The following is a 25022-nucleotide window of genomic DNA, read 5'->3' on the forward strand; positions in this document are numbered from 1 at the left end:
TGTTCGGGGATGGTCTTTCAGACTTAGTGTCCACAGCAACAGCTGGGAAGTCAGCATTTTTGCCACATGTCCCCTCACAACCAAAGAGAGCACCGTATTATCAGGTGCAGTCCTTTCGCCCCCAAAAGAGCAGACGGGGTAGAGGCGCGTCCTTTCTGCCCAGAGGCAGAGGTAGGGGAAAAAAGCTGCAGCATACAGCCACTTCCCAGGAACAAAAGTCCTCCCCCGCTTCTTCTGCTAAGTCCGCCGCATGACGCTGGGGCTCAGCAGGCGGAGCCAGGTGCGGTGGGGGTCCGTCTCAAAAACTTCAGTAATCAGTGGGCTCGCTCACAGGTAGATCCCTGGATCCTTCAAGTGGTATCTCAGGGGTACAGGCTGGAATTCGAGACATTCCCCCCCCCCCCCGCCGTTTCCTCAAATCTGCCTTACCAACGACTCCTTCAGAAAGGGAGGCTGTGTTAGAGGCAATTCACAAGCTGTATTCCCAGCAGGTGATAGTCTAGGTGCCCCTACTTCAACAAGGACGGGGTTACTATTCCACAATGTTTGTGGTACCGAAACCGGACGGTTCGGTGAGACCCATTTTAAATTTGAAATCCTTGAACACATATTTAAGAAAATTTAAGTTCAAGATGGAATCGCTCAGGGCAGTTATTGCAAGCCTGGAAGAGGGAGATTACATGGTATCTCTGGACATCAATGATGCTTACCTGCATGTCCCCATTTACCATCCTCACCAGGAGTACCTCAGATTTGTGGTACAGGATTGTCATTACCAATTCCAGACGTTGCCGTTCGGCCTGTCCACGGCACCGAGGGTATTTACGAAGGTAATGGCCGAAATGATGATACTCCTTGGGAAAAAGGGAGTTTTAATTATCCCATACTTGGACGATCTCCTGATAAGGGCGAGGTCCAGAGAGCAGTTGTTGGTCGGCGTAGCATTATCTCAGGAGGTGCTACACCAGCACGGTTGGATTCTGAATATTCCAAAGTCTCAGCTGGTTCCGGCGACACGTCTACTGTTCCTGGGGATGATTCTGGACACAGTCCAGAAAAAAGTGTTTCTCCCAGAGGAGAAAGCCAAGGAGCTGTCATCTCTAGTGAGAGGCCTCCTGAAACCAAAACAGGTGTCTGTGCATCATTGCACGCGAGTCCTGGGAAAGATGGTAGCTTCCTACGAAGCGATTCCATTCGGCAGGTTCCATGCCAGAACCTTTCAGTGGGACCTGTTGGACCAATGGTCCGGATCGCATCTTCAAATGCATCGGTTGATGACCCTGTCTCCAAGGACCAGGGTGTCTCTGCTGTGGTGGCTGCAGAGTGCTCATCTCAGAGAGGGCCGCAGATTCAGCATACAGGACTGGGTCCTGGTGACCACGGATGCCAGCCTTCGGGGCTGGGGTGCAGTCACACGGGGAAGAAACTTCCAAGGACTTTGGTCAAGTCAGGAGACTTCCCTACACATAAATGTTCTGGAACTGAGGGCCATTTACAATGCCCTAAGTCAAGCAAAGCCCCTGCTTCAAAACAAGCCGGTTCTGATCCAGTCAGACAACATCACGGCAGTCGCCCATGTAAATCGACAGGGCGGCACAAGAAGCAGGACGGCGATGGCAGAAGCCACAAGGATTCTCCGATGGGCGGAAAATCACGTGTTAGCACTGTCAGCAGTGTTCATTCCGGGAGTGGACAACTGGGAAGCAGACTTCCTCAGCAGGCACGACCTCCACCCGGGAGAGTGGGGACTTCATCCAGAAGTCTTCCAACTGATTGTAAACCGTTGGGAAAAGCCACAGGTGGACATGATGGCGTCCCGCTTAAACAAAAAGCTAGAAAAATATTGCGCCAGGTCAAGAGACCCTCAGGCGATAGCTGTGGACGCTCTAGTGACACCGTGGGTGTACCGGTCGGTTTATGTGTTCCCTCCTCTTCCTCTCATACCCAAGGTACTGAGGATAATAAAGAAAAGAGGAGTAAGAACTATTCTCATTGTTCCAGATTGGCCAAGAAGGTCTTGGTACCCGGAACTTCAAGAATTAATCTCAGAGGACCCATGGCCTCTGCCGCTCAGACAGGACCTGCTGCTTCAGGGGCCCTGTCTGTTCCAAGACTTACCGCGGCTGCGTTTAACGGCATGGCGGTTGAACACCGGATCCTAAAAGAAAAGGGTATTCCGGAGGAAGTCATTCCTACGCTTATTAAAGCTAGAAAAGATGTAACCGTACAACATTATCACCGCATATGGCGAAAATATGTTGCGTGGTGTGAGGCCAGGAAGGCCCCAACGGAGGAATTCCAGCTAGGTCGATTTCTGCACTTCCTACAGTCAGGGGTGACTATGGGCCTAAAACTGGGTTCCATTAAGGTCCAGATTTCGGCTCTGTCGATTTTCTTCCAAAAAGAACTGGCTTCACTGCCTGAAGTTCAGACATTTGTCAAGGGAGTGCTGCATATTCAGCCTCCTTTTGTGCCTCCAGTGGCACCTCAACGTGGTGTTGGGTTTCCTAAAGTCACATTGGTTTGAGCCACTCAAAACCGTGGATTTAAAATATCTCACGTGGAAAGTGGTCATGCTTTTGGCCTTGGCTTCGGCAAGGCGTGTGTCAGAATTGGCGGCTTTGTCATGTAAAAGCCCCTATTTGATTTTCCATATGGATAGGGCAGAATTGAGGACTCGTCCCCAATTTCTTTCTAAGGTGGTATCAGCTTTTCACTTGAACCATCCTATCGTGGTGCCTGCGGCTACTAGGGACTTGGAGGACTCCAAGTTACTGGACGTAGTCAGGGCCTTGAAAATTTATGTTTCCAGGACGGCTGGAGTCAGGAAGACTGACTCGCTATTTATCCTGTATGCACCAAACAAGATGGGTGCTCCTGCTTCAAAGCAGACTATTGCTCGCTGGATTTGTAGCACAATTCAGCTTGCGCATTCTGTGGCTGGCCTGCCGCAGCCTAAATCTGTACAAGCCCATTCCACGAGGAAAGTGGGCTCTTCTTGGGCGGCTGCCCGAGGGGTCTCGGCTTTACAACTTTGCCGAGCTGCTACTTGGTCAGGGGCAAACACGTTTGCAAAATTCTACAAATTTGATACCCTGGCTGAGGAGGACCTTGAGTTCTCTCATTCGGTGCTGCAGAGTCATCCGCACTCTCCCGCCTCCCGCCCGTTTGGGAGCTTTGGTATAATCCCCATGGTCCTTACGGAGTCCCCAGCATCCACTAGGACGTCAGAGAAAATAAGATTTTACTCACCGGTAAATCTATTTCTCGTAGTCCGTAGTGGATGCTGGGCGCCCGTCCCAAGTGCGGACTGTCTGCAATACTTGTATATAGTTCTTGTTAACTACAAGGGTTATTGTTGAGCCATCTTTTGAGAGGCTCTGTTGTGTTCATACTGTTAACTGGGTATATTATCACGAGTTATACAGTGTGATTGGTGTGGCTGGTATGAGTCTTACCCGGGATTCAAAATCCTTCCTTATTGTGTCAGCTCTTCCGGGCACAGTATCCTTACTGAAGTCTGGAGGAGGGTCATAGTGGGAGGAGCCAGTGCACACCAGGTAGTCCTAAATCTTTCTTAGCTGTGCCCAGTCTCCTGCGGAGCCGCTATTCCCCATGGTCCTTACGGAGTCCCCAGCATCCACTACGGACTACGAGAAATAGATTTACAGGTGAGTAAAATCTTATTATCATTTAAAAGATAAGTATGATGTGTTCGGACTATGTGCAAAATACGTGTGTTATAAATGTACGTTTGTATGCGTCTTTCTACAATAAGCTTCTAAATCTGCGAAGTATTAATTTACTCCTTCTCATCCCGTATTAAGGGTCTGTAGATGTTTCAAACAAACATACCAAGCTTTCTATAAGAGGGCACTTCTCAGTGATTGTGCCTTTTACCGTGTATACGCACACCATGCGATTTTATGTACAGCATGCGGTAAAGACGCATGGTGCGTCTCCATACATCACTTGCATTTTTACGCCACCACCGAAAAATGCCAGTCTGTGTGTAGTTTGTATGTCTAATGTTTCCAACTTCGACAGTCCACCCTTTGATAGTAAACAAAAAAACTATCACACTTTTCTAATATTAATACATACAAATACAATTGGTGACGTAGATATATATACATTATTTGGCATGTGTATGCATGGTATTATTTGATTATAGTTTCAATCACTGGATCTTATACTAGGTCATTTTGTCATGAGCAAGGGTTATTATTTCAGGTAGTACCCTTTCTAGATATCATAAACCTTCTGAGTTCGGAGAGAGACACTTGTACGCTTTCCTTCCACATATAAAATACACATCATCTGGGAGAATATAGGGAACAGAATGCATCATTATCACTGCACATAGAATTCTAACAAAAACACCTGTCCCCATGCTCCCCATCTGACCAAAACATGTTTCTGGCTGTATAATATTTGCACAGTAACCCAGTGTCACTCTTCCAGCCATTATCTTGTTGTACCCTCTCGTGTATCTGTATCGGTAGTGCTTCCCAGCTATAACAATCCCTTGTACAGTTGCAGTATCAATTGGCTCTTTATCAGCTCTGTGTGAATAGATGTTTGTCTGATTGTTCCAGATTATCTGATGTAAAAAATACTTTGAAAAATTTGTGCGCACTAGGTTAAAGTGCAGCTAAACAGTTCACACACAAATGTGCACCCAAAACACATAAAGATTAATGCATGTAGAAGAAAGAACAGTGTGAACGGATAATAGCGCTCTCCAACCACCATATAAAAGAAAGAAAAACCTTTTGATAGTAAAAAAAGGTTCAATAGTCAAACAGATAAATTCACCCTGTTTATGGATGAATCAAATGCCAGTAGACCAATCATAGGTATCCCGCTTAGTCCATTTATAACAGACGACCATCCGTTCTTGTACCTTTTCAGGAAAACCGAGAACACCTGAAAAAAAGTATCTCTCTAGTCCCTATTGCAGGGGACAGATTGGGAGATACTTATAAAGAACAGAATATAGTGTAGTCGTCCTTAAAATGTAGACAGCATTTATTTTTTCAAGGTTCCACTTACAAGAAGACAAAATTAAAACAGCATAACATATACTCAGTGGGTATATCACCAATCCAGATGGAAAGCGGGAGAGAACTCTGACACCCGATGTAGGAGGTGAGAATGGGTCCCGGTTCCGGATATACGGCTCCCAATGAAGAGGTCCCCCCGAAGGATTGGATCAGCCCACGAGACAAGCAGCAAACACGAGCCACGCTCTACGCGTTTCGGACCGTTGGTCCTTCGTCAGAAGCGTGGTTTAAAATGGCTCGAGTCCCCCTATTTAAACCCTAAACAAAACGTCCTCAGCTGGAGTCTATTGCCGCTAATCGGCAAAAAAACCCGGTGACGCACTTCCGTTTTCGGACGTAATACCGGAAGCGGAAGTCCTCTGCGGTCCATGTGCGTTCCACCTATGCCGGAAAACTCCTGACTTGTGCGTTCCATTCGGTAATCTACCGCACGATTCTTTCAGCAGAGTGATGTGCAATATTCATAGCAGAAAAATGTCCACAAGCCCAAAGGCTCAATCCAAGTACATACATAAAAAACAAAAATAATGAGCAAGTATAAATAATCAATAATAATTCATATACAAGTTAAAAACTAGTTAATCAAGGTAAAAAACACTTAAGTTCAAATTCACCGTTTAGGCCCCTCGGTACAAGGGTCCCCAAACGGTGAATCCACCTCATCTCTGCCTGTGCCAGTCTTTTTTCTATATCTCTGGTTCTCCAAGTTGGAAGGATCAATTGAATAGCACAAAAAGATTTTAAAAAACATTCCTTAGTGTTATGGACTTTTTTAAAATGTGAAGAAACTGTGTGGATTTCCAGGCCTTTACGTATATTGTAGATGTGTTCAGCCCATCTCACCCTGGCACACCTACCAGTTCTCCCCACATAAAACAAACCACATGCACACTCCAGAATGTAAACAACATTTCTGGAGTGGCATGTGATAAATTCCCTTATTGGGTATGCCTGGCCGTTAACTACAAATTCAGTTATCTTTCTCGAAGAAGATTTTACAGTTTTACACATAAGGCAATCACCGCACCGGTGAAAGCCCTTAGTTCTTATACTTTGTCTGGATTCGCTCTCTACACTGCTCCTTACCAACTGGTCCTTTAGGGATGGCGCCTTTCTATATACGAAAACAGGCTTCTCCGGTAATAAAGGTCCAAGAATGACATCTTGTTTGAGAATGTTCCAATTAGATCGGAACACTCGCTCTATTACCTTATGTGACTGATTGAATTGGCTAATGAAGGCCCACTGTAGAGAGCGAATCGAATGGTTTGTTTTATGGGCTGAACACATCTACAATATACGTAAAGGCCTGGAAACCCACACAGTTTCTTCACATTTTAAAAAAGTCCATAACATTAAGGAATGTTTTTTAAAATCTTTTTGTGCTATTCAATTGATCCTTCCAACTTGGAGAACCAGAGATATAGAAAAAAGACTGGCACAGGCAGAGATGAGGTGGATTCACCGTTTGGGGACCCTTGTACCGAGGGGCCTAAACGGTGAATTTGAACTTAAGTGTTTTTTACCTTGATTAACTAGTTTTTAACTTGTATATGAATTATTATTGATTATTTATACTTGCTCATTATTTTTATTTTTTATGTATGTACTTGGATTGAGCCTTTGGGCTTGTGGACATTTTTCTGCTATGAATATTGCACATCACTCTGCTGAAAGAATCGTGCGGTAGATCACCGAGTGGAACGCACAAGTCAGGAGTTTTCCGGCATAGGTGGAACGCACATGGACCGCAGAGGACTTCCGCTTCCGGTATTACGTCCGAAAACGGAAGTGTGTCACCGGGTTTTTTTGCCGATTAGCGGCAATAGACTCCAGCTGAGGACGTTTTGTTTAGGGTTTAAATAGGGGGACTCGAGCCATTTTAAACCACGCTTCTGACGAAGGACCAACGGTCCGAAACGCGTAGAGCGTGGCTCGTGTTTGCTGCTTGTCTCGTGGGCTGATCCAATCCTTCGGGGGGACCTCTTCATTGGGAGCCGTATATCCGGAACCGGGACCCATTCTCACCTCCTACATCGGGTGTCAGAGTTCTCTCCCGCTTTCCATCTGGATTGGTGATATACCCCACTGAGTATATGTTATGCTGTTTTTAATTTTGTCTTCTTGTAAGTGGAACCTTGAAAAAATAAATGCTGTCTACATTTTAAGGACGACTACACTATATTCTGTTCTTTATAAGTATCTCCCAATCTGTCCCCTGCAATAGGGACTAGAGAGATACTTTTTTTCAGGTGTTCTCGGTTTTCCTGAAAAGGTACAAGAACGGATGGTCGTCTGTTATAAATGGACTAAGCGGGATACCTATGATTGGTCTACTGGCATTTGATTCATCCATAAACAGGGTGAATTTATCTGTTTGACTATTGAACCTTTTTTTACTATCAAAAGGTTTTTCTTTCTTTTATATGGTGGTTGGAGAGCGCTATTATCCGTTCACACTGTTCTTTCTTCTACATGTTCCAGATTATCTCCCAATTTCCTGGTGTCCTGAAATCGGTGAGATTTAAACGTGACAGGAATTTATCTACATGGTACTGGTGGAGCTTAAGACTAGGGGGCCTAGTTATATTATATTTACTATCCACTGGTCTCCCCCGTGTAATTCAAGTACCTTTGCTAACTTTAATGGGTATGTCACTAATCCCATATTGTTTTGTTCTTGAGGTACCTGTGAGCACACCCAACACTCTGTTTGGTTTAAGACCTTACCCACTAATGAGTGGTAATCACGCAAAGGATGTTTGTCAAATTTGGCATCATTACTTGACTGACATCTCCGGATGCACTCATCTTCAATTATGGAGTCACAGTAATTACAAATACAGTATTCCTCAGACAAAAGCCCATCACATTGCCTCAGAACTCCGTAACTGCCAGACTTCTTATTTACTCTGGCTTTGACCAAAGTGATAGGCTGATCCTGGGATCTTATGAAGTCATCACTCTTTTCTCCAGAACCAGTTCCAGTCCCACACTCGACTCCACGGGAACCCTCACAAAAATATAATGTCCTGAAAAAAAATTGATTGTACAAAGAGAAAAATAGAATAAAATAAGTCTTGATTGTAGTAAACCCATCTTAGTGCAACTGGCCTTTTAGTGTTTCTTTGATATGCTCAGGTGCTGCCTTTCAGTCTTCACGGAACAGATTCTCGAGTGATATTTCTGCAGTCTCACCCTTTTTACGAGTTTCTTCCGGATTAGCGACTTCCTTGGGAGGAGTGGGAAGAGTGGGCCCAAGTCTTTCTCTCTCGGCTACCGTCAATGAAGTCGTGCTGGTCAACGAAACTTGATGCGGTCCTTCCCACCTGTCTGTTAGGTAACCTGAGCGCAAGAATCATCACATAGTCTCCTTGTTCAAGATCATGACAGTTGGTAATTGGCCCATTAGGAATCAACAGTTTAAAGTTCTTTTGCTGATTTCTCTCGTTGTTACATTTCAAATCATCCTGTGGATCTATCAAGACCTCTGGTTGTCTTCCAAAAAGGATTTCAAAGGGTGATAAGTTAAGCAGGGATCTGGGAGTGGTTCTGATGCTATCTAACTCTAGTGGCAGTGTCTATGTGCACAATAGTCCAGTTTCAGCCATCACTTTGCTCCTAATCTTAGGGATACTGTATCTACAAACAAATTCCTGCATGATTTTATTTGCAGTGAAAACAGCAGTGTCAGTGGCAGCTGGAAATGTATCTACCAAATTTGAAAATACATCAGCGCATACCAATATATATTTGAAATTCCTACAGGGTGGTAACTGTATGAAGTCTATTTGTATTACCTGAAAAGGTCCCTCTGTAGGAGGAATATGGGATGGCTCTGTTGGTACTGTCTTACCAGTGTTCTTCCTCAAGCAAGTAAGACAGGACATTGCTTTCTTGCTCGCCTGAGAAGAGAACCCTGGCGCACTCCAATAAGTTCTTACCAATTTGCACATACCTTCCTTACCCAGGTGAATCAGACCATGTGCCGCCTCAGCTAAGCTTGGGAGGCATGCCCTGGGGGCTACTGGTTAACCTTGTCCAGAGGACTCTTGATCATACCCATTCACCTTCCAGGCTGCCTTTTCCTGGAGGGAACACAAATCTTGCATCTCAATAAATTTTTGTGTGTTTACGATATTGAATGTCATCAGTGGTGTGTTGGTTTGTGTGGTGGTGGGCTGTCACATATGTCTGGTCTTTCAGTTAAAGTCTGATTCAAGTATTCCATACAGTCATGCGTATCAGTATCCTTACAGAATTCTCCTTCAGTATTCTCATCCTCCACCCTTTGTGCCTTGCTAGGTACATATGGCAGACAAGTGGCTGGATTTAGTGTATTGCGCCTTTTTATGGTGATGTTTGCTGGAGCCATCAATGACAGGTACCATTTTGTAAACCGTGCAAATGAGACATGTTTAGTTTGGACAGAATTTAGAAGGACTGATACAGCATGTGGTGTATGGACTGTCAACTCATGTCCTACTACTATATCCTCACTTTTACTCACCAGTAAGGTTATTGTGGCTACACTTCTTAAGCAAGCGGGGAGTGAGCGCGCCAGTGTCCTATTGGGCGCTGTAGTATGGTACTAGTCGGCTGGCATCACCATGTCTCTGAGTTAAGACCCCTGCCACGCACCCAGCAGCCTCTGTTCCATACAACTCAAATGGTTTCTCATAATCAGGCATTCACAGTGCAGGGGCTCTTGTTAGGCATTCTTTTAGTTTCTCAAATGCCTGTTCGGACCCTCAGTATGAGAAACCCGTTCTGGTTTGTTTGATGAAACCATTTCCTGCAGTGGTAGGGTCAAAATAGAGAAACCTGGGATCCAATTTCGACAATATCCACACATTTCTAAAAATGTGCGGATTTGTTGTTGAGTTTGTGGTAGTGTAATGTCCTGTATGGCCTGTATCCTATCTTTAGTTAAATGTCTAAGTCCTTGCGTAAGGCAGTATCCTAAGTATTTAACCCTTGTCCGGCACAACTGCAGCTTATCCTTTGAGACCTCATGTCTGGTCTGGGTGAGATAAAACAAAAGTTGTTTAGTATCTGCCAGTGAAGACACAAATGGGTCGGAGCACAGTAACAATTCATCTACATATTGTATCAATACAGATCCCTTATCGGGCTGAAAGGATTGTAAGCAGTCATGCAAGGCCTGGGAGATACCTGGGCTGTCTATGAAACCTTGGACTGGTCCAAGTGTCCTGTACCCCCCCCTTCCCCGTAAGAGAAAGCAAAGAGGGTACTGTCTGTCGGGGTGAAGAGAAATAGGAAAGAAAAAGCAGAAGTTGATAGCAGTAAATTTATAGATTTGCAGCAGAATGACAACTGGATTAAGCGCTACGGGGATTGGCTCTTTTATTAAACTCCTCTTAGATACTGTATTCTATAACCCCCTCCCACCATTAATGGGGTCTACATAAGCTATTAATCCAGTGTCTTGTCCAGGTCCAAAGGGAACCCGGTATCTGTGAGATCATTTCCTCTACCTGTGATGGAGTCTAGAACAGTGGAATGCAACATTAGTCTTTAAGGGGTATCTAACATATCTTGTACTTCTTGAGCGTGGTTTTCAGGGATATCTAAAAATACGTCATCAGGGGTACAATATATTACACATCTCAATTTACACAACAAATCTCTGCTGAGTAAGTTAGTCAGGGCCGCTGCTACCAGGAGGAAAGAATGTTTGGCACGGAGAGGCCCAATCGTAACTTCTGCATGTTTTTCCAAAGGGTAATGTTGCACTTGCATAGCGCGCCACCGTGCCCACAGCGTGGCGAGCGCAGCGAGCCCGCAATGGGTTCATTAGCGCTCGCCCAGCTGTCGGTATGGCAGCGGTTGGGATCCTGGCGCCGGTATGCTGGTCCCTAGGATCCCGGCCACTCATACTACATCCGTCTTTTCTAGTGCCTGAATACTTACTGTTAATAATTTCTCCGTCCTTTCCTCCTTTCGTTTAATTATGTTTTTATCATGAAGTATAGCTGATTCCCTCAAGACATCTACAGCTATACCCCTCCAATTGGGCAGAGAAGTCTGCACCCTGATTTTTAATGACTCCTTTAGGCCATCCATGAGTACCGAGATGGCTACTTCCCTGTGATGCACATTGTCTTTTATGTCAGCTATTCCTGTGTATTTAGCCATATCTAACAAAGCCCTTGTGAAGTAGTCAGCTGCAGTCTCATTATCCTTTTGTTTTATAGTGAAGATTTTTCTCCAGTCTACTACTGCTGGGAAGTATAGGGACAATTGGATGTTTCTTTGTTTTACATTACCTTGGTTGTCTTCATCATTTAAAGGTTTTTCATCTTCCAATCTACAATCTTCAATAAATTTCTGTATATTAATATTGGGAGGAAGACAAGCTCTCAATACTACCCGCCAATATTTGTTAGTCGGCTCATGAGCATTTCCCAAGTCCTTAACAAACTTTTGGCAGCCAGTCAGATCTTTTCTAAGGTCTGGAAAATCTGTTATAATGGACCGCAATTCTGACCTAGTCCAAGGACAATGCATATCTATGTACAGTATTTAATAGAGATTGCCCATCTCTGTCCGGTTTCCCATAGGGAATTGCTAATTTACGGACAGGATATACTCCAGCTATATCACTATTCTTAAAATGTATTTCTCTTACGTCCTAGAGGATGCTGGGGACTCCGTAAGGACCATGGGGATAGACTGGCTCCGCAGGAGACATGGGCACTAAAAAAGAACTTTAGGTATGGGTGTGCACTGGCTCCTCCCTCTATGCCCCTCCTCCAGACCTCAGTTTGATACTGTGCCCAGAGGAGACTGGGTGCATTACAGGGAGCTCTCCTGAGTTTCCTGAAAGAAAGAAATTTTGTTAGGTTTTTTATTTTCAGGGAGTCTGCTGGCAACAGACTCCCTGCATCGAGGGACTGAGGGGAGAGAAGCAGACCTACTTTAATGCTAGGCTCTGCTTCTTAGGCTACTGGACACCATTAGCTCCAGAGGGAACGGAACGCAGATCTCACCCTCGCCGTTCGTTCCGGAGCCGCGCCGCTGTGCTCCTCACAGAGCCGGAAGATAGAAGCCGGGTGAGTATGAGAAGAAAGAAGACTTCAGAGGCGGCAGAAGACTTCGGATCTTCACTGAGCCATTGCTCCCACACAACACACACATGGCAGGCACTGTAAGGGTGCAGGGCGCAGGGGGGGCGCCCTGGACAGCAATTTAGACCTCCGATCTGGCTAAAAAGAATATATACAGCTCTCCACTGTATATAAGAGATCCCCCGCCAGTTTTTTGAATGATTTCAGCGGGACCGAAGCCCGCCGCTGAGGGTCGGAGCTTGTTCCTCAGCACTCACCAGCGCCATTTTCTCCACAGCACACCGCTGAGAGGAAGCTCCCCGGATTCCCCCCTGCTGAACACGGTAAAAGAGGGTTGAAAAGAAGGGGGGGGGGGCACATAATTTGGCGCAGATATATATAATAGCGCTATCTGGGTAAAAAAGATATTGTTTTTTTCCCTGGGTCAAATTAGCGCTGGGTGTGTGCTGGCATACTCTCTCTCTGTCTCTCCAAAGGGCCTTAGGGGGGGAACTGTCTTCAGATAAGAGGATCCCCTGAGTGTGTGGTGTGACGGTACGCGTGTGTCGGCATGTCTGAGGTAGTAGGCTCTCCTAGGGAGGAGGTGGAGCAAATTACTGTGGTGTCTCCGTCGGCAACACCGACACCTGACTGGTTGGATATGTGGAATGTTTTAAGTGCTAATGTAAATCTATTGCACAAAAGGTTGGACAAAGCTGAGTCCAGGGAGTATACAGGGAGTCAAGCCCTACCTGCCCCTATGTCGCAGGGACCTTCGGGGTCTCAGAAACGCCCACTATCCCAAATAGTAGACACTAATACCGACACGGATTCTGACTCCAGTGTCGACTACGATGATGCAAAGTTACAGCCAAAATTAGCTAAAAGTATTCAATATATGATTATTGCAATAAAGGATGTACTGCATATCACAGATGACCCCTCTGTCCCTGACACAAGGGTACACATGTTTAAGGAAAAGAAACTTGAGGTAACCTTTCCCCCATCTCATGAGCTTGAACAAGTTATTTGAAAAGGCTTGGGAATCTCCAGACAAGAAACTGCAGATTCCCAAAAGGATTCTTATGGCGTATCCTTTCCCGACTACGGACAGGATACGGTGGGAATCCTCCCCAAGGGTGGACAAAGCGTTGACACGCTTATCCAAATAGGTAGCACTGCCATCCGAAGATACGGCAACCCTCAGGGATCCTGCTGAAGTCCATTTACATACATTCTGGTACTTTACTCAGATCGGCGATAGCGTCGGCTTGGGTTTGTAGCGCTGTAGCAGCGTGGACAGATAACTTATCGGCGGAAATGGATACCCTAGATAAGGATACCATTTTATTGACCCTGGGTCATATTAACGATGCTGTCTTATATATGAGAGATGCTCAGAGAGACATTGGCCTACTGGGTTCGAGAGTCAATGCTATGGCGATTTCTGCTAGACGAGTCCTATGAACCCGACAATGGACGGGTGATGCCGACTCGAAGAGGCATATGGATACCTTACAAGGGTGAGGAATTGTTTGGGGAAGGTCTCTCGGACCTAGTTTCCACAGCTATGGCAGGTAAATCAACTTTTTTGCCTTATGTTTCCTCACAGCCTAAGAAAGCGCCACATTATCAGATGCAGTCCTTTCGGTCACATAGAAACAAGAGAGTGCGAGGATCTTCCTTTCTTGCCAGAGGTAAGGGCAGGGTGAAAAAGCTGCCAACCACAGCTAGTTCCCAGAAGCAGAAGTCCTCCCCGGCCTCTACAAAATCAACCGCATGACGCTGGGGCTCCGCTGAGGGAGTCCGCCCCAGTGGGGGCACGTCTTCGACTTTTCAGCCACATCTTGGTTCACTCACAGGTGGATCCCTGGGCAATAGAAATTGTTTCCCAGGGTTACAAGCTGGAATTAGAAGAAGTGCCTCCTCGCCGCTTTTTCAAATCGGCCCTACCAGCTTCTCCCCCAGAGAGGGAGATAGTTTTAAATGCAATTCAAAAATTGTGTCTTAACAAGTGGTGGTCAAAGTTCCCCTGCTTCAACAAGGGAGGGGGTATTACTCAACCCTGTTTGTAGTCCCGAAACCGGACGGTTCGGTCAGACCCATTTTAAATGTAAAATCCTTAAACCTGTACTTGAAAAGGTTCAAGTTCAAGATGGAATCGCTCAGAGCGGTCATCGCCAGCCTAGAAGGGGGGATTTTATGGTATCCCTGGACATAAGGGATGCATACCTTCATGTTCCCATATATCCACCTCCTCAGGCATACCTGAGATTTGCGGTACAGGATTGTCATTACCAATTTCAGACGTTGCCGTTTGAGCCTTCCACGGCCCCGAGGATTTTCACCAAGGTAATGGCGGAAATGATGGTGCTCCTGCGCAAGCAGGGTGTCACAATTATCCCGTACTTGGACGATCTCCTCATAAAAGCGAGATCACGAGAGCAGTTGTTGAACAGTGTATCACTTTCACTGAAGGTGTTACAACGACACGGCTGAATTCTCAATATCCCGAAGTCACAGTTGGTTCCTACGACTCATTTGACCTTCTTAGGCATGATTCTGGATACGGACCAGAAAAGGGTTTATCTTCCGATAGAAAAGGCCCAGGAAGTCATGACTCTGGTCAGGGACCTATTGAAGCCAAAAAGGGTGTCTGTGCATCACTGCACTCGAGTCCTGGGGAAGATGGTGGCGTCTTACGAGGCCATTCCTTTCGGCAGGTTCCATGCGAGGACTTTCCAATGGGACCTACTGGACAAGTGGTCCGGGTCACATCTACAGATTCATCAGATGATCACCCTGTCCCCCAGGGCCAGGGTATATCTCCTGTGGTGGCTGCAGAGTGCTCACCTTCTAGAGGGTCGCAGGTTCGGCATTCAGGACTGGATTCTGGTAACCACGGACGCGAGCCTCCGAGGTTGGGGAGCAGTCACACAGGGAAGAAACTTCCAAGGTCTCTGGTCAAGCCAGGAGGCTTGTCTTCACATCAACGTCCTGGAGCTGAGGGCCATATACAACGCCCTTCATCAAGCGGAGAATTTGCTTCGCGACCTACCAATTCTGATTCAGTCAGACAACATCACCGCAGTGGCTCATGTAAACCGCCAAGGCGGCACAAAGAGCAGAGTGGCAATGGCGGAAGCCACCAGGATTCTTCGCTGGGCGGAAAATCATGTAAGCGCACTGAGAGCAGTGTTCATTCCAGGTGTGGACAACTGGGAAGCAGACTTCCTCAGCAGACACGATCTACATCCAGGAGAGTGGGGACTTCATCAGGAAGTTTTCGCACAGATTGCAAGTCAGTGGGGACTGCCCCAGATAGACATGATGGCGTCCCGCCTCAACAAGAAACTACAGATGTATTGCGCCAGGTCAAGAGACCCTCAGGCGGTGGCAGTGGACGCCCTGGTGACACCGTGGGTGTTCCAGTTGGTCTATGTGTTTCCTCCTCTTCCTCTCATCCCCAAGGTGTTGAGGATAATAAGAAAAAGAGGAGTACAGACAATTCTCATTGTTCCAGATTGGCCGCGAAGGGCCTGGTATCCGGATCTGCAGGAAATGCTCACAGAAGATCCGTGGCTTCTTCCTCTAAGACAAGACCTGTTACAACAGGGGCCCTGTCTGTTCCAAGACTTACCGCGGCTGCGTTTGAACGCCGGATCCTAGCGGAAAAAGGCATTCCGGATGAGGTCATTCCTACTCTGATAGGCTAGGAAGGACGTGACAGCTAAACATTATCACCGTATATGGCGGAAGTATGTTTCTTGGTGTGAGGTCAGGCATGCTCCTGCAGAAGAATTCCATCTGGGTCGTTTCCTCCACTTCCTATAAACTGGAGTGAATTTGGGCCTAAAGTTAGGCTCCATTAAGGTTCAGATTTCGGCCCTATCCATTTTCTTTCAGAAGGAATTGGCTTCTCTCCCGGAAGTACAGACTTTTGTGAAGGTAGTGCTGCATATTCAGCCTCCTTTTGTACCTCCAGTGGCACCTTGGGACCTTAACGTGGTGTTGCGGTTCCTGAAGTCTCACTGGTTTGAACCACTTAAAACGGTGGAATTAAAATATCTCACTTGGAAAGTGGTCATGTTGTTAGCCTTGGCTTCGGTTAGGCGAGTGTCGGAGTTGGCGGCTTTGTCTCACAAAAGCCCCTATCTGGTTTTCCATGTGGATAGAGCGGAATTGCGGACCCGTCCTCAATTCTTGCCCAAGGTGGTTTCATCTTTTCATATGAACCAACCTATTGTGGTGCCTGTGGCTACGCGAGACTTGGAGGATTCCGAGTCCCTTGATGTGGTCAGGGCTTTGAAAATTTACGTGGCCAGAACGTCTCGGGTCAGAAAAACAGAGGCACTGTTTGTCCTGTATGCAGCCAACAAGTTGGCGCTCCTGCTTCGAAGCAGACTATTGCTCGTTGGATCTGTAACACGATTCAGCAGGCTCATTCTATGGCTGGATTGCCGTTACCAAAATCGGTAAAGGCCCATTCCACTAGGAAGGTGGGCTATTCTTGGGCGGCTGCCCGAGGGGTCTCGGCATTACAGCTGTGCCGAGTTGCTACTTGGTCGGGTTTAAACACCTTTGCAAACTTCTACAAGTTTGATACCCTTGCTGAGGAGGACCTCCTGTTTGCTCAGTCAGTGCTGCAGAGTCATCCGCACTCTCCCGCCCGTTTGGGAGCTTTGGTATAATCCCATGGTCCTTACGGAGTCCCCAGCATCCTCTAGGACGTAAGAGAAAATAAGATTTTAAACCTACCGGTAAATCTTTTTCTCCTAGTCCGTAGAGGATGCTGGGCGCCCGTCCCGGTGCGGACTACATCTGCAAGACTTGTATATAGTTTTTGCTTACATAAGGGTTATGTTACAGTTAAGATCAGTCTCGGATTGAGGCTGTGTTGTTTCATACTGTTAACTGGTTCGTATTTCCCATGTTATACGGTGTGGATGGTGTGGGCTGGTTTGAATATTGCCCTTAGATTAACAAAAATCCTTTCCTCGTACTGTCCGTCTCCTCTGGGCACAGTTTCTCTAACTGAGGTCTGGAGGAGGGGCATAGAGGGAGGAGCCAGTGCACACCCATACCTAAAGTTCTTTTTTAGTGCCCATGTCTCCTGCGGAGCCCGTCTATCCCCATGGTCCTTACGGAGTCCCCAGCATCCTCTACGGACTAGGAGAAAAAGATTTACCGGTAGGTTTAAAATCTTATTTTTTGGTCTTACTGTCTCGGTTCTGTGGATACCATCATACTTTCCGGCTTCGCTGGTCTCAGCCATTCCTCCTGAAGCTGCTGCAGCTCCTCCTTTACCCTGAGAATATTGCCCTTCTTGGAAGCTGATGGCGTGCGAAACGGCCGAGACCAGGGAAGGGTCATCCTCTTCACCTGAGTAAGAACCTTTGATATTGGTTAGTACCGGATACAAGTTACATTCTTCTTTTTCATTTTCCTTAATTCTACTGACTGTTACTTTTTTTTCTCTTACGTCCTAGAGGATGCTGGGGTCCATATTAGTACCATGGGGTATAGACAGGTCCACCAGGAGCCATTGGCACTTTAAGAGTTTAAGAGTGTGGGCAGGCTCCTCCCTGTATGCCCCTCCTACCAGACTCAGTTTAGAAAATGTGCCCGGAGGAGCCGGTTACAGCTAGGGGAGCTCTACCTAGCTTATTTGGAAAAAGTGTAATTTTTATTTTTCAGAGTTTTTTGTTTTCACGGGGAGGCTGCTGGCTACAGCCTCCCTGCAGCGACGGGCTGCTGAGGGGGGAGCAGTGTCCGCCCTGCAGGGTCTTGAGCCATTGCTCCCGCTGACTGAACACTGGCTTCAGAGGGGTCTGATTGCGCCCCGCCACAGGGGAACGCTCGCCCCGGCAGCCGGCCGCCACCCCCTCGGGAGCTGAAGAGGTGGCGAGTGAGTCACTTTCCCCCCTTGCAGTGTGAAGAAGGCGGCCTTGGGGTATGGAGCGCGGTCTCACCCGCGCTCCGTGATGGCTCAGCGGTACTACGGTGGGGCGCCCTCGGTCCAGCGCCGATCCCCACACTGTCCACTAAAGTCTGTCGGGGTCTGAGGATCCAGGCCAGCGCAACTCCACCGGCCAGTATAATCTGTTGGTGAGCGGGAAGACAGCGCCATTGAGGGGGCGGAGCTACTCCTCAGAGCGGACCAGCGGCGTTCAGCGCCATTTTCTCCTGCCTGCAATCACTTCAAGTGGAACCAGGTCCCTCCAGAGCAATCTCCAGCTATCTGTACGGTACCAAGGGGGTTGTAGAAGGGGGGGGGGGGGGGGGCTGTATACAGGCTGTGTCACCTATTAAGGGACACAGCCAGTGCTGGTTGGGGACTCCCTATACCTTTGATAGCGCTGTGTGGAGGTTGGCTCCAATCTCTGTGTCTCTCTGCCATTCTTGGGGGGAAACTCTGTCTTCATAATACCGTGTGTGATTGTGGGGTGTTTGAGTGTGTGTGCAACATGTCTGGGGACAGTGTTTCATATGCAGCAGTGGATTTGTCTTCCCAGGAAGACTCCATTCCATGTAATCAGGATTGCACTGTGTTAGCACAGATCCCAGCTAGAGAGCCAGAATGGTTAGCCTCTCTGAGGGAGACTATTTCTCAGATTTCTGATAGAGTGGCTAGGACTGAGCATGCAACTCAGGTCCTCCAGTCCTCTATGGTTGTGTGGTCGGATACTGCTTCCTCTGGGTCCCCTGCGGTACATTCTCACAAACGTGCACTTGCAATTATGCAGGATGACATGGATACCGACTCTGATGCTGCAGACGGTGACGGGGATGTGTCGAGGGGGACGGCATCACTTGCCAAGGGGGTGCAGTTGATGATTGAAGCTGGTAGGGATGTTTTACACATTTCGGACACAGCACCGAAACAGGTGGAGGAGGCCTTCTTCATAGATCATAAGAAGCACCCTCTCACTTTCCCAGCATCCAAGGAATTGAATGCTATCTTTGAAAAGGCATGGGAAACTCCGGAAAAGAAATACCAGATTCCCAATAGAGTCTTGGTGGCTTTTCCCTTCCCAGAGGAAGATAGGAAGAGATGGGAGTCTCCGCCGATCGTGGACACCTCTATCTCCAGGCTGTCCAAACAGGTGGTATTACCGGTCCCGGGGTCTACCACGTTAAAGGACCCGGCAGATCGCAAGGTGGATGCTACGCTAAAGTCCATTTACATGGCCTCAGGGGCTATATTACGGCCTACTATAGCCTGTGCTTGGATTGCAAAAGCGATTGCCAGGTGGTCTATCACTCTGCAGGAGGAATAGACTACGCTGGATAAAGGTGACGTTGATTTATTTTTACGTAATATTCAGGATTCTGCAGGGTTCCTGGTGGATTCCATGAAGGATCTTGGTTCCATGGCTGCGGGGATCTCCTCCATGTCTGTCTCGGCTCGCAGGGGTCTCTGGCTGCGCAACTGGTCTGCGGAAGCGGAATCCAGGAAGTGTGTAGAGGGCCTGCCATACAAGGGCCAGGCTCTCTTTGGGGAGGCGCTTGATGCGTTTATTGCCACGGCTACCACGGGTAAGTCTCCTTTTCTCCCCTCAGCTGTCCCGGCTACGAAGAAAATGTTTTCATCTTCCACGTCACAGTCCTTTTCGTCCCGCAAGGCCTAGAAAGAATAAAACTTCGAACACCTTCTTCAGAGGTGGTCGTGCCAAGGGAAAGAAACCTGATCCTGCAGGTTCCCAGACCCAGAAGCCCGCTTCTGATACCCCTAAGTCCTCCGCATGACGGTGGACAGCTAAGCCTGGAGGAAGGACAGGTGAGGGCAAGACTCCGGTAGTTCAGCCACGTCTGGGTGTCATCGGGTCTGGACCCCTGGGTTCTGGATATAGTGTCCAGAGGGTACAGACTGGAGTTCCAAGATCCCACGCCTCACCGTTTCTTCAAGTTCTGTCTGCCAGCAGGGCAAGCCTGACAATTCTTCTAGCAGCCATCAGGAAATTGGTGGTTTCGATGGTCATTGTTCCGGTTTCACCTCAGCAGTGGAACAAGGGTTATTATTCGAACCTTTTTGTGGTACCGAAACTGGATGGTTCGGTATGGCCTATTCTAAACTTATAGTCTTTGAACACTTACCTCAGGGAGTTCAAATTCAAGATGGAATCTCTGAGGGCTGTCATCTCAGGACTCACGGACAGGGAATTCCTGGTGTCTCTGGACATCAAGGATGCTTACCTCCACAATCCCATTTGGTCACCACATCAGGCATACCTCCGGTTTGCACTGTTGGACGAGCACTATCAGTTCCAAGCGCTGCCATTTGGCCTCTCCACAGCACCAAGGATCTTCACCAAGGTGATGGCGGAGATGATGTTTCTCCTCCGCAGGCAGGGGGTGAACATAATTCCATATCTGGACAATCTCCTGATCAAGGCGTCGTCCAGGGAGAGGCTGTTGCAATCCATCACGCTCACGACACAGCTGCTCAGGAAACACGGTTGGATCCTAAACTTTCCAAAGTCTCACCTGGAGCCGACAAGGCGGCTGTTTTCCCTGGGAATGATCCTCGACACGGAAGTGCAGAGGGTGTTTCTCCCGGTGGAGAAAGCGTTGGTGATTCAAACTATGGCCCGAGATGTCCTACGACCTACCCGGGTATCGGTTCATCAATGCATACGCCTCCTGGGGAATATGGTTGCCGCCTACGACGCTCTACAGTACAGCAGGTTTCATGCTCGCCCTTTTCAACTGGACCTCTTGGACCAGTGCTCGGGCTCTCACCTACACATGCACAAGAGGATACGCCTGTCTCCGAAAGCCAGGATTTCACTTCTCTGGTGGCTGCAGCTTCCACACCTTCTGGAAGGGCGAAGGTTCGGAATTCAAGACTAGATCCTTGTAACCACAGATGCAAGTCTAAGAGGTTGGGGAGCAGTCGCTCTGGGGGAAACCTTTCAGGGTCATTGGTCGGACCAAGAGTCTCTCCTCCCGATAAACATCCTGGAGCTCAGGGCAGTGTACAATGCCCTACTGCAGGCAGCACACCTTCTACAACATCGGGCTGTTCAGGTGCAGTCGGACAATGTGACCACAGTGGCCTACATAAATTGACAAGGCGGAACGAAAAGCAGAGAGGTAGAGGTTTCAAAGATTCTCACCTGGGCAGAAAGGCACGCGGTGGTAATGTCGGCAATCTTCATTCCGGGCGTGGACAACTGGTAAGCAGACTTCCTCAGCAGACACGATCTCCATCCAGGGGAGTGGGGACTCCATCCGGAGGTGTTCGAGGAGGTAACCGGTTGGTGGGGGGTTCCCCACATAGACATGATGGCCTCACACCTCAACAAGAAGCTACGGAGGTACTGCTCCAGGTCAAGAGACCCACAGGCAGTGGCGGTGGACGCACTGGTAACTCCATGGGTGTTCAAGTCAGTGTATGTGTTCCCTCCACTTCCCCTGATACCAAAGGTTCTTCAACTCGTGAGAAGAACAAAGGTCCTGGCAATCCTGATCGCTCCGGACTGGCCAAGGAGGGCTTTGTACGCGGATCTGCTGAATCTTCTGCTGGAAGATCCACGGCCTTTACCTCTTCGGGAGGATCTGCTTCTGCAGGGGCCGTTCGCGTATCAAGACTTACCGCGGCTACGTTCGGCATGGCGGTTGAACGCCAGATCTTAGCTCGGAAAGGTATCCCGAGTGAGGTCATTCCTACCCTGATACAGGCCAGGAAGGGGGTAACGTCTAAGCATTACCATCACATTTGGAAGAAATATGTTTCTTGGTGTGAGGGCAAGAAGTTTCCGGCGGTGGAGTTTCAACTTGAACGTTTTCTCCTTTTCCTGCAAGCAGGGGTGTATATGGGATTGAGACTGGGCTCTGTCAAGGTCCAGATCTCTGCTTTGTCCATCTTCCAAAAACAGTTGGCTGCTCTTCCTGAGGTTCAGACCTTTTTGAAAGGGGTTCTGCACATCCAGCCTCCTTTTGTGGCGCCTAAGGCTCCGTGGGATCTGGATGTGGTGTTGAAGTTCCTGCAGTCGGCTTGGTTTGAGCCTCTACAGGAGGCTGACCTCAAGTTTCTCACGTGGAAGGCGGTCACCTTGTTGGCCTTAACTTCTGCACGACACGTGTCGGAGTTGGGGGCTTTTTTTGTAAAAGCTCCTATCTGATCTTCCATGAGGACAGGGCGGAACTTAGGACTCGTCCACAGTTCCTACCTAAGGTTGTGTCGGCTTTCCACATCAACCAACCTATTGTGGTGCCTGTGGCTACTGACTCCTCAATTACTTCAAAGGCCTTGGATGTAGTGAGGACTTTGAAGATTTACGTGAAGAGGACGGCTCGTCATAGGAAAAGTGACTCTTTGTTTGTCCTCTATGATCCAAAGAAAATTGGATGTCCTGCTTCTAAGCAGTCGATTTCCCGCTGGATCAGGTTCACTATCCAGTATGCTTATTCTACGGCAGGATTGCCGTGTCCGAAATCTGTAAAGGCCCACTCTACTCGTAAAGTGGGCTCTTCCTGGGCGGCTGCCCGGGATGTCTCGGCAGTACAACTCTGCCGAGCAGCTACTTGGTCTGGGTCGAACACGTTTGCCAAATTTTACAAGTTCGATACTTTGGCCTCTGGTGACCTCAAGTTTGGTCAAGCAGTGTTGCAGGAGCCTCCTGCTCTCCCTCCCGTACTGGGAGCTTTGGTACATCCCCATGGTACTAATATGTACCCCAGCCTCCTCTAGGACGTAAGAGAATGGTTACCTACCGGTAAATCCTTTTCTCGTAGTCCGTAGAGGATGCTGGGCGCCCGCCCAGCGCTTTGTTTTCCTGCATTGGTTTTATGGTTCAGTGTTACCTGGTTCTTAGGTAAGTTCTGCGTTATTTACTGTTTCAGCTGTTGCTGAGGTGGTTCCGGCATGTTGGCCGGATTCTCCTGTTGTGTGAGCTGGTGTGAATCTCGCCACTATCTGTGTAATTCCTTCTCTTGAAGTATGTCGTTTCCTCGGGCACAGTTTCTAGACTGAGTCTGGTAGGAGGGGCATAGAGGGGGGAGCCATCCCACACTATTAAACTCTTAAAGTGCCAATGGCTCCTGGTGGACCTATCTATACCCCATGGTACTAATATGGACCCCAGCATCCTCTACGGACTACAAGAAAAGAATTTACCGGTAGTTAACCAAAATCCTATTTAATCAACCTTTGGTTAAATCATGTTAAGACTTGACATTCATTGGTTATAATTTAAATAACATTCTCGTGTATATTCTTTACAGTTACCCAACATTGTTTAAGATTCAAAACATGATTTTCTAGTTTAACTTTTTTTATTTTTTTTATTTCAGACATTCCAGTTATGTGGACTTTAATCCATCAGGAACCTGTGTTGCTTCCGCAGGTGCAGACAGTACAGTAAAAGTCTGGGATATCCGAATGAATAAATTACTACAACATTATCAAGGTAACAATACGAAAATGCATGTATCTTCACATTACCAGATGAGCCACAATGCATAGGGTTGGTGTTAACAAATTTTAGTGAAACCCCCCATCCCGAACCAACCATACACTGACCTAAACACGTCTCGTCATAAAGGGTATAGTGCATCCCTCTCCTACCCTCAGTTGCCAAATAATCATTCAAAACATAGATTTATGTTTGAATTGGCTTTAAAAAGCAGCATTTTTAAGAACATCTCTATATAAAAAACTGCCATCATCCTCCCTCATATAGCCATCCGTTCTCCCACCCCCTGGTATCCCCATCTAACCCCTCCATATTCTCATTGTTTTCCCACTCTCAACACCAGTAGCTTGGGTCCAGTGATCTTGAGCAGGGAACGTAGCCACACCAAAAGCATTCCGCATGCAGCCGACTAGAACTTATATTTCTCTGACGTCCTAGTGGATGCTGGGAACTCCATAAGGACCATGGGAATAGACGGGCTCCGCAGGAGACTGGGCACTCTTAAAATAAAGATTAGGTACTATGGGGTAGATTTATTAAGCTCAGTGAAGTGATAAAGTGGAAGGTGATAAAGGACCAGCCAGTCATCTCCTAACTGTCATTTTTCAAACCGAGCCTGTGACATGGAAGTTAAAATCTGATTGGCTGGTCCTTTATCGCCTTCCACTTTATCACTTCACCGAGCTTAATAAATCTGCCCCTATATCTGGTGTGCACTGGCTCCTCCCTCTATGCCCCTCCTCCAGACCCCAGTTAGAATCTGTGCCCGGCCAGAGCTGGATGCACTTAGTGTGCTCTCCTGAGCTCACTAGAAAAGAAAGTATTTGTTAGGTTTTTTATTTTCAGTGAGATCTGCTGGCAACAGACTCACTGCTACGAGGGACTGAGGGGAGAGAAGCAAACCCACCTGCTTGCAGCTAGCTTGTGCTTCTAAGGCTACTGGACACCATTAGCTCCAGAGGGATCGAACACAGGGCCCGACCTCGATCGTCCGTTCCCAGAGCCGCGCCGCCGTCCCCCTTGCAGAGCCAGAAGACGAAGATGAAAAACGGCGGCTGAAGACTCCTGTCTTCATTAAGGTAGCGCACAGCACTGCAGCTGTGCGCCATTGCTCCCATAGCACACCACACACTCCGGTCACTGTTGGGTGCAGGGCGCGGGGGGGGGGGCGCCCTGGGCAGCAATTAGTTTACCTTTTGGCACAAAAAGCACATAATACAGTGTATAACACTGTATATGTGCAAAACCCCCCGCCATTAACATTATAAAAAGCGGGAGAAGCCCGCCGCTGAAGGGGCGGGGCTATCTTCCTCAGCACAGCCAGCGCCATTTTCTCTTCACAGCTCCGCTGGAAAGACGCTCCCCAGGCTCTCCCCTGCAGTATCCAGTACAACAAGGGTAAAAAAGAGAGGGGGGGCACATAAATTTAGGCGCAAATTGGTCTTAATAAGCAGCTATTGGGAAAA

General features: G+C 47.7%; 1 protein-coding gene across 7 annotated transcripts in view; it reads left to right on the forward strand.

Moving 5' to 3' along the window:
* POC1B (POC1 centriolar protein B) overlaps nt 1-25022 on the forward strand; it is a 462304-nt gene that overhangs the window by 180754 nt on the left and 256528 nt on the right. For all 7 annotated transcript variants that reach the window (XM_063927654.1, XM_063927653.1, XM_063927652.1 and 4 more), the window contains one exon: nt 23435-23550. In XM_063927654.1, coding sequence (XP_063783724.1) covers nt 23435-23550 — 116 coding nt within the window. The remainder of the gene's footprint in view (nt 1-23434; nt 23551-25022) is intronic.

Source organism: Pseudophryne corroboree, chromosome 6, assembly GCF_028390025.1.
Source record: "Pseudophryne corroboree isolate aPseCor3 chromosome 6, aPseCor3.hap2, whole genome shotgun sequence".
Taxonomy (NCBI): domain Eukaryota; kingdom Metazoa; phylum Chordata; class Amphibia; order Anura; family Myobatrachidae; genus Pseudophryne; species Pseudophryne corroboree.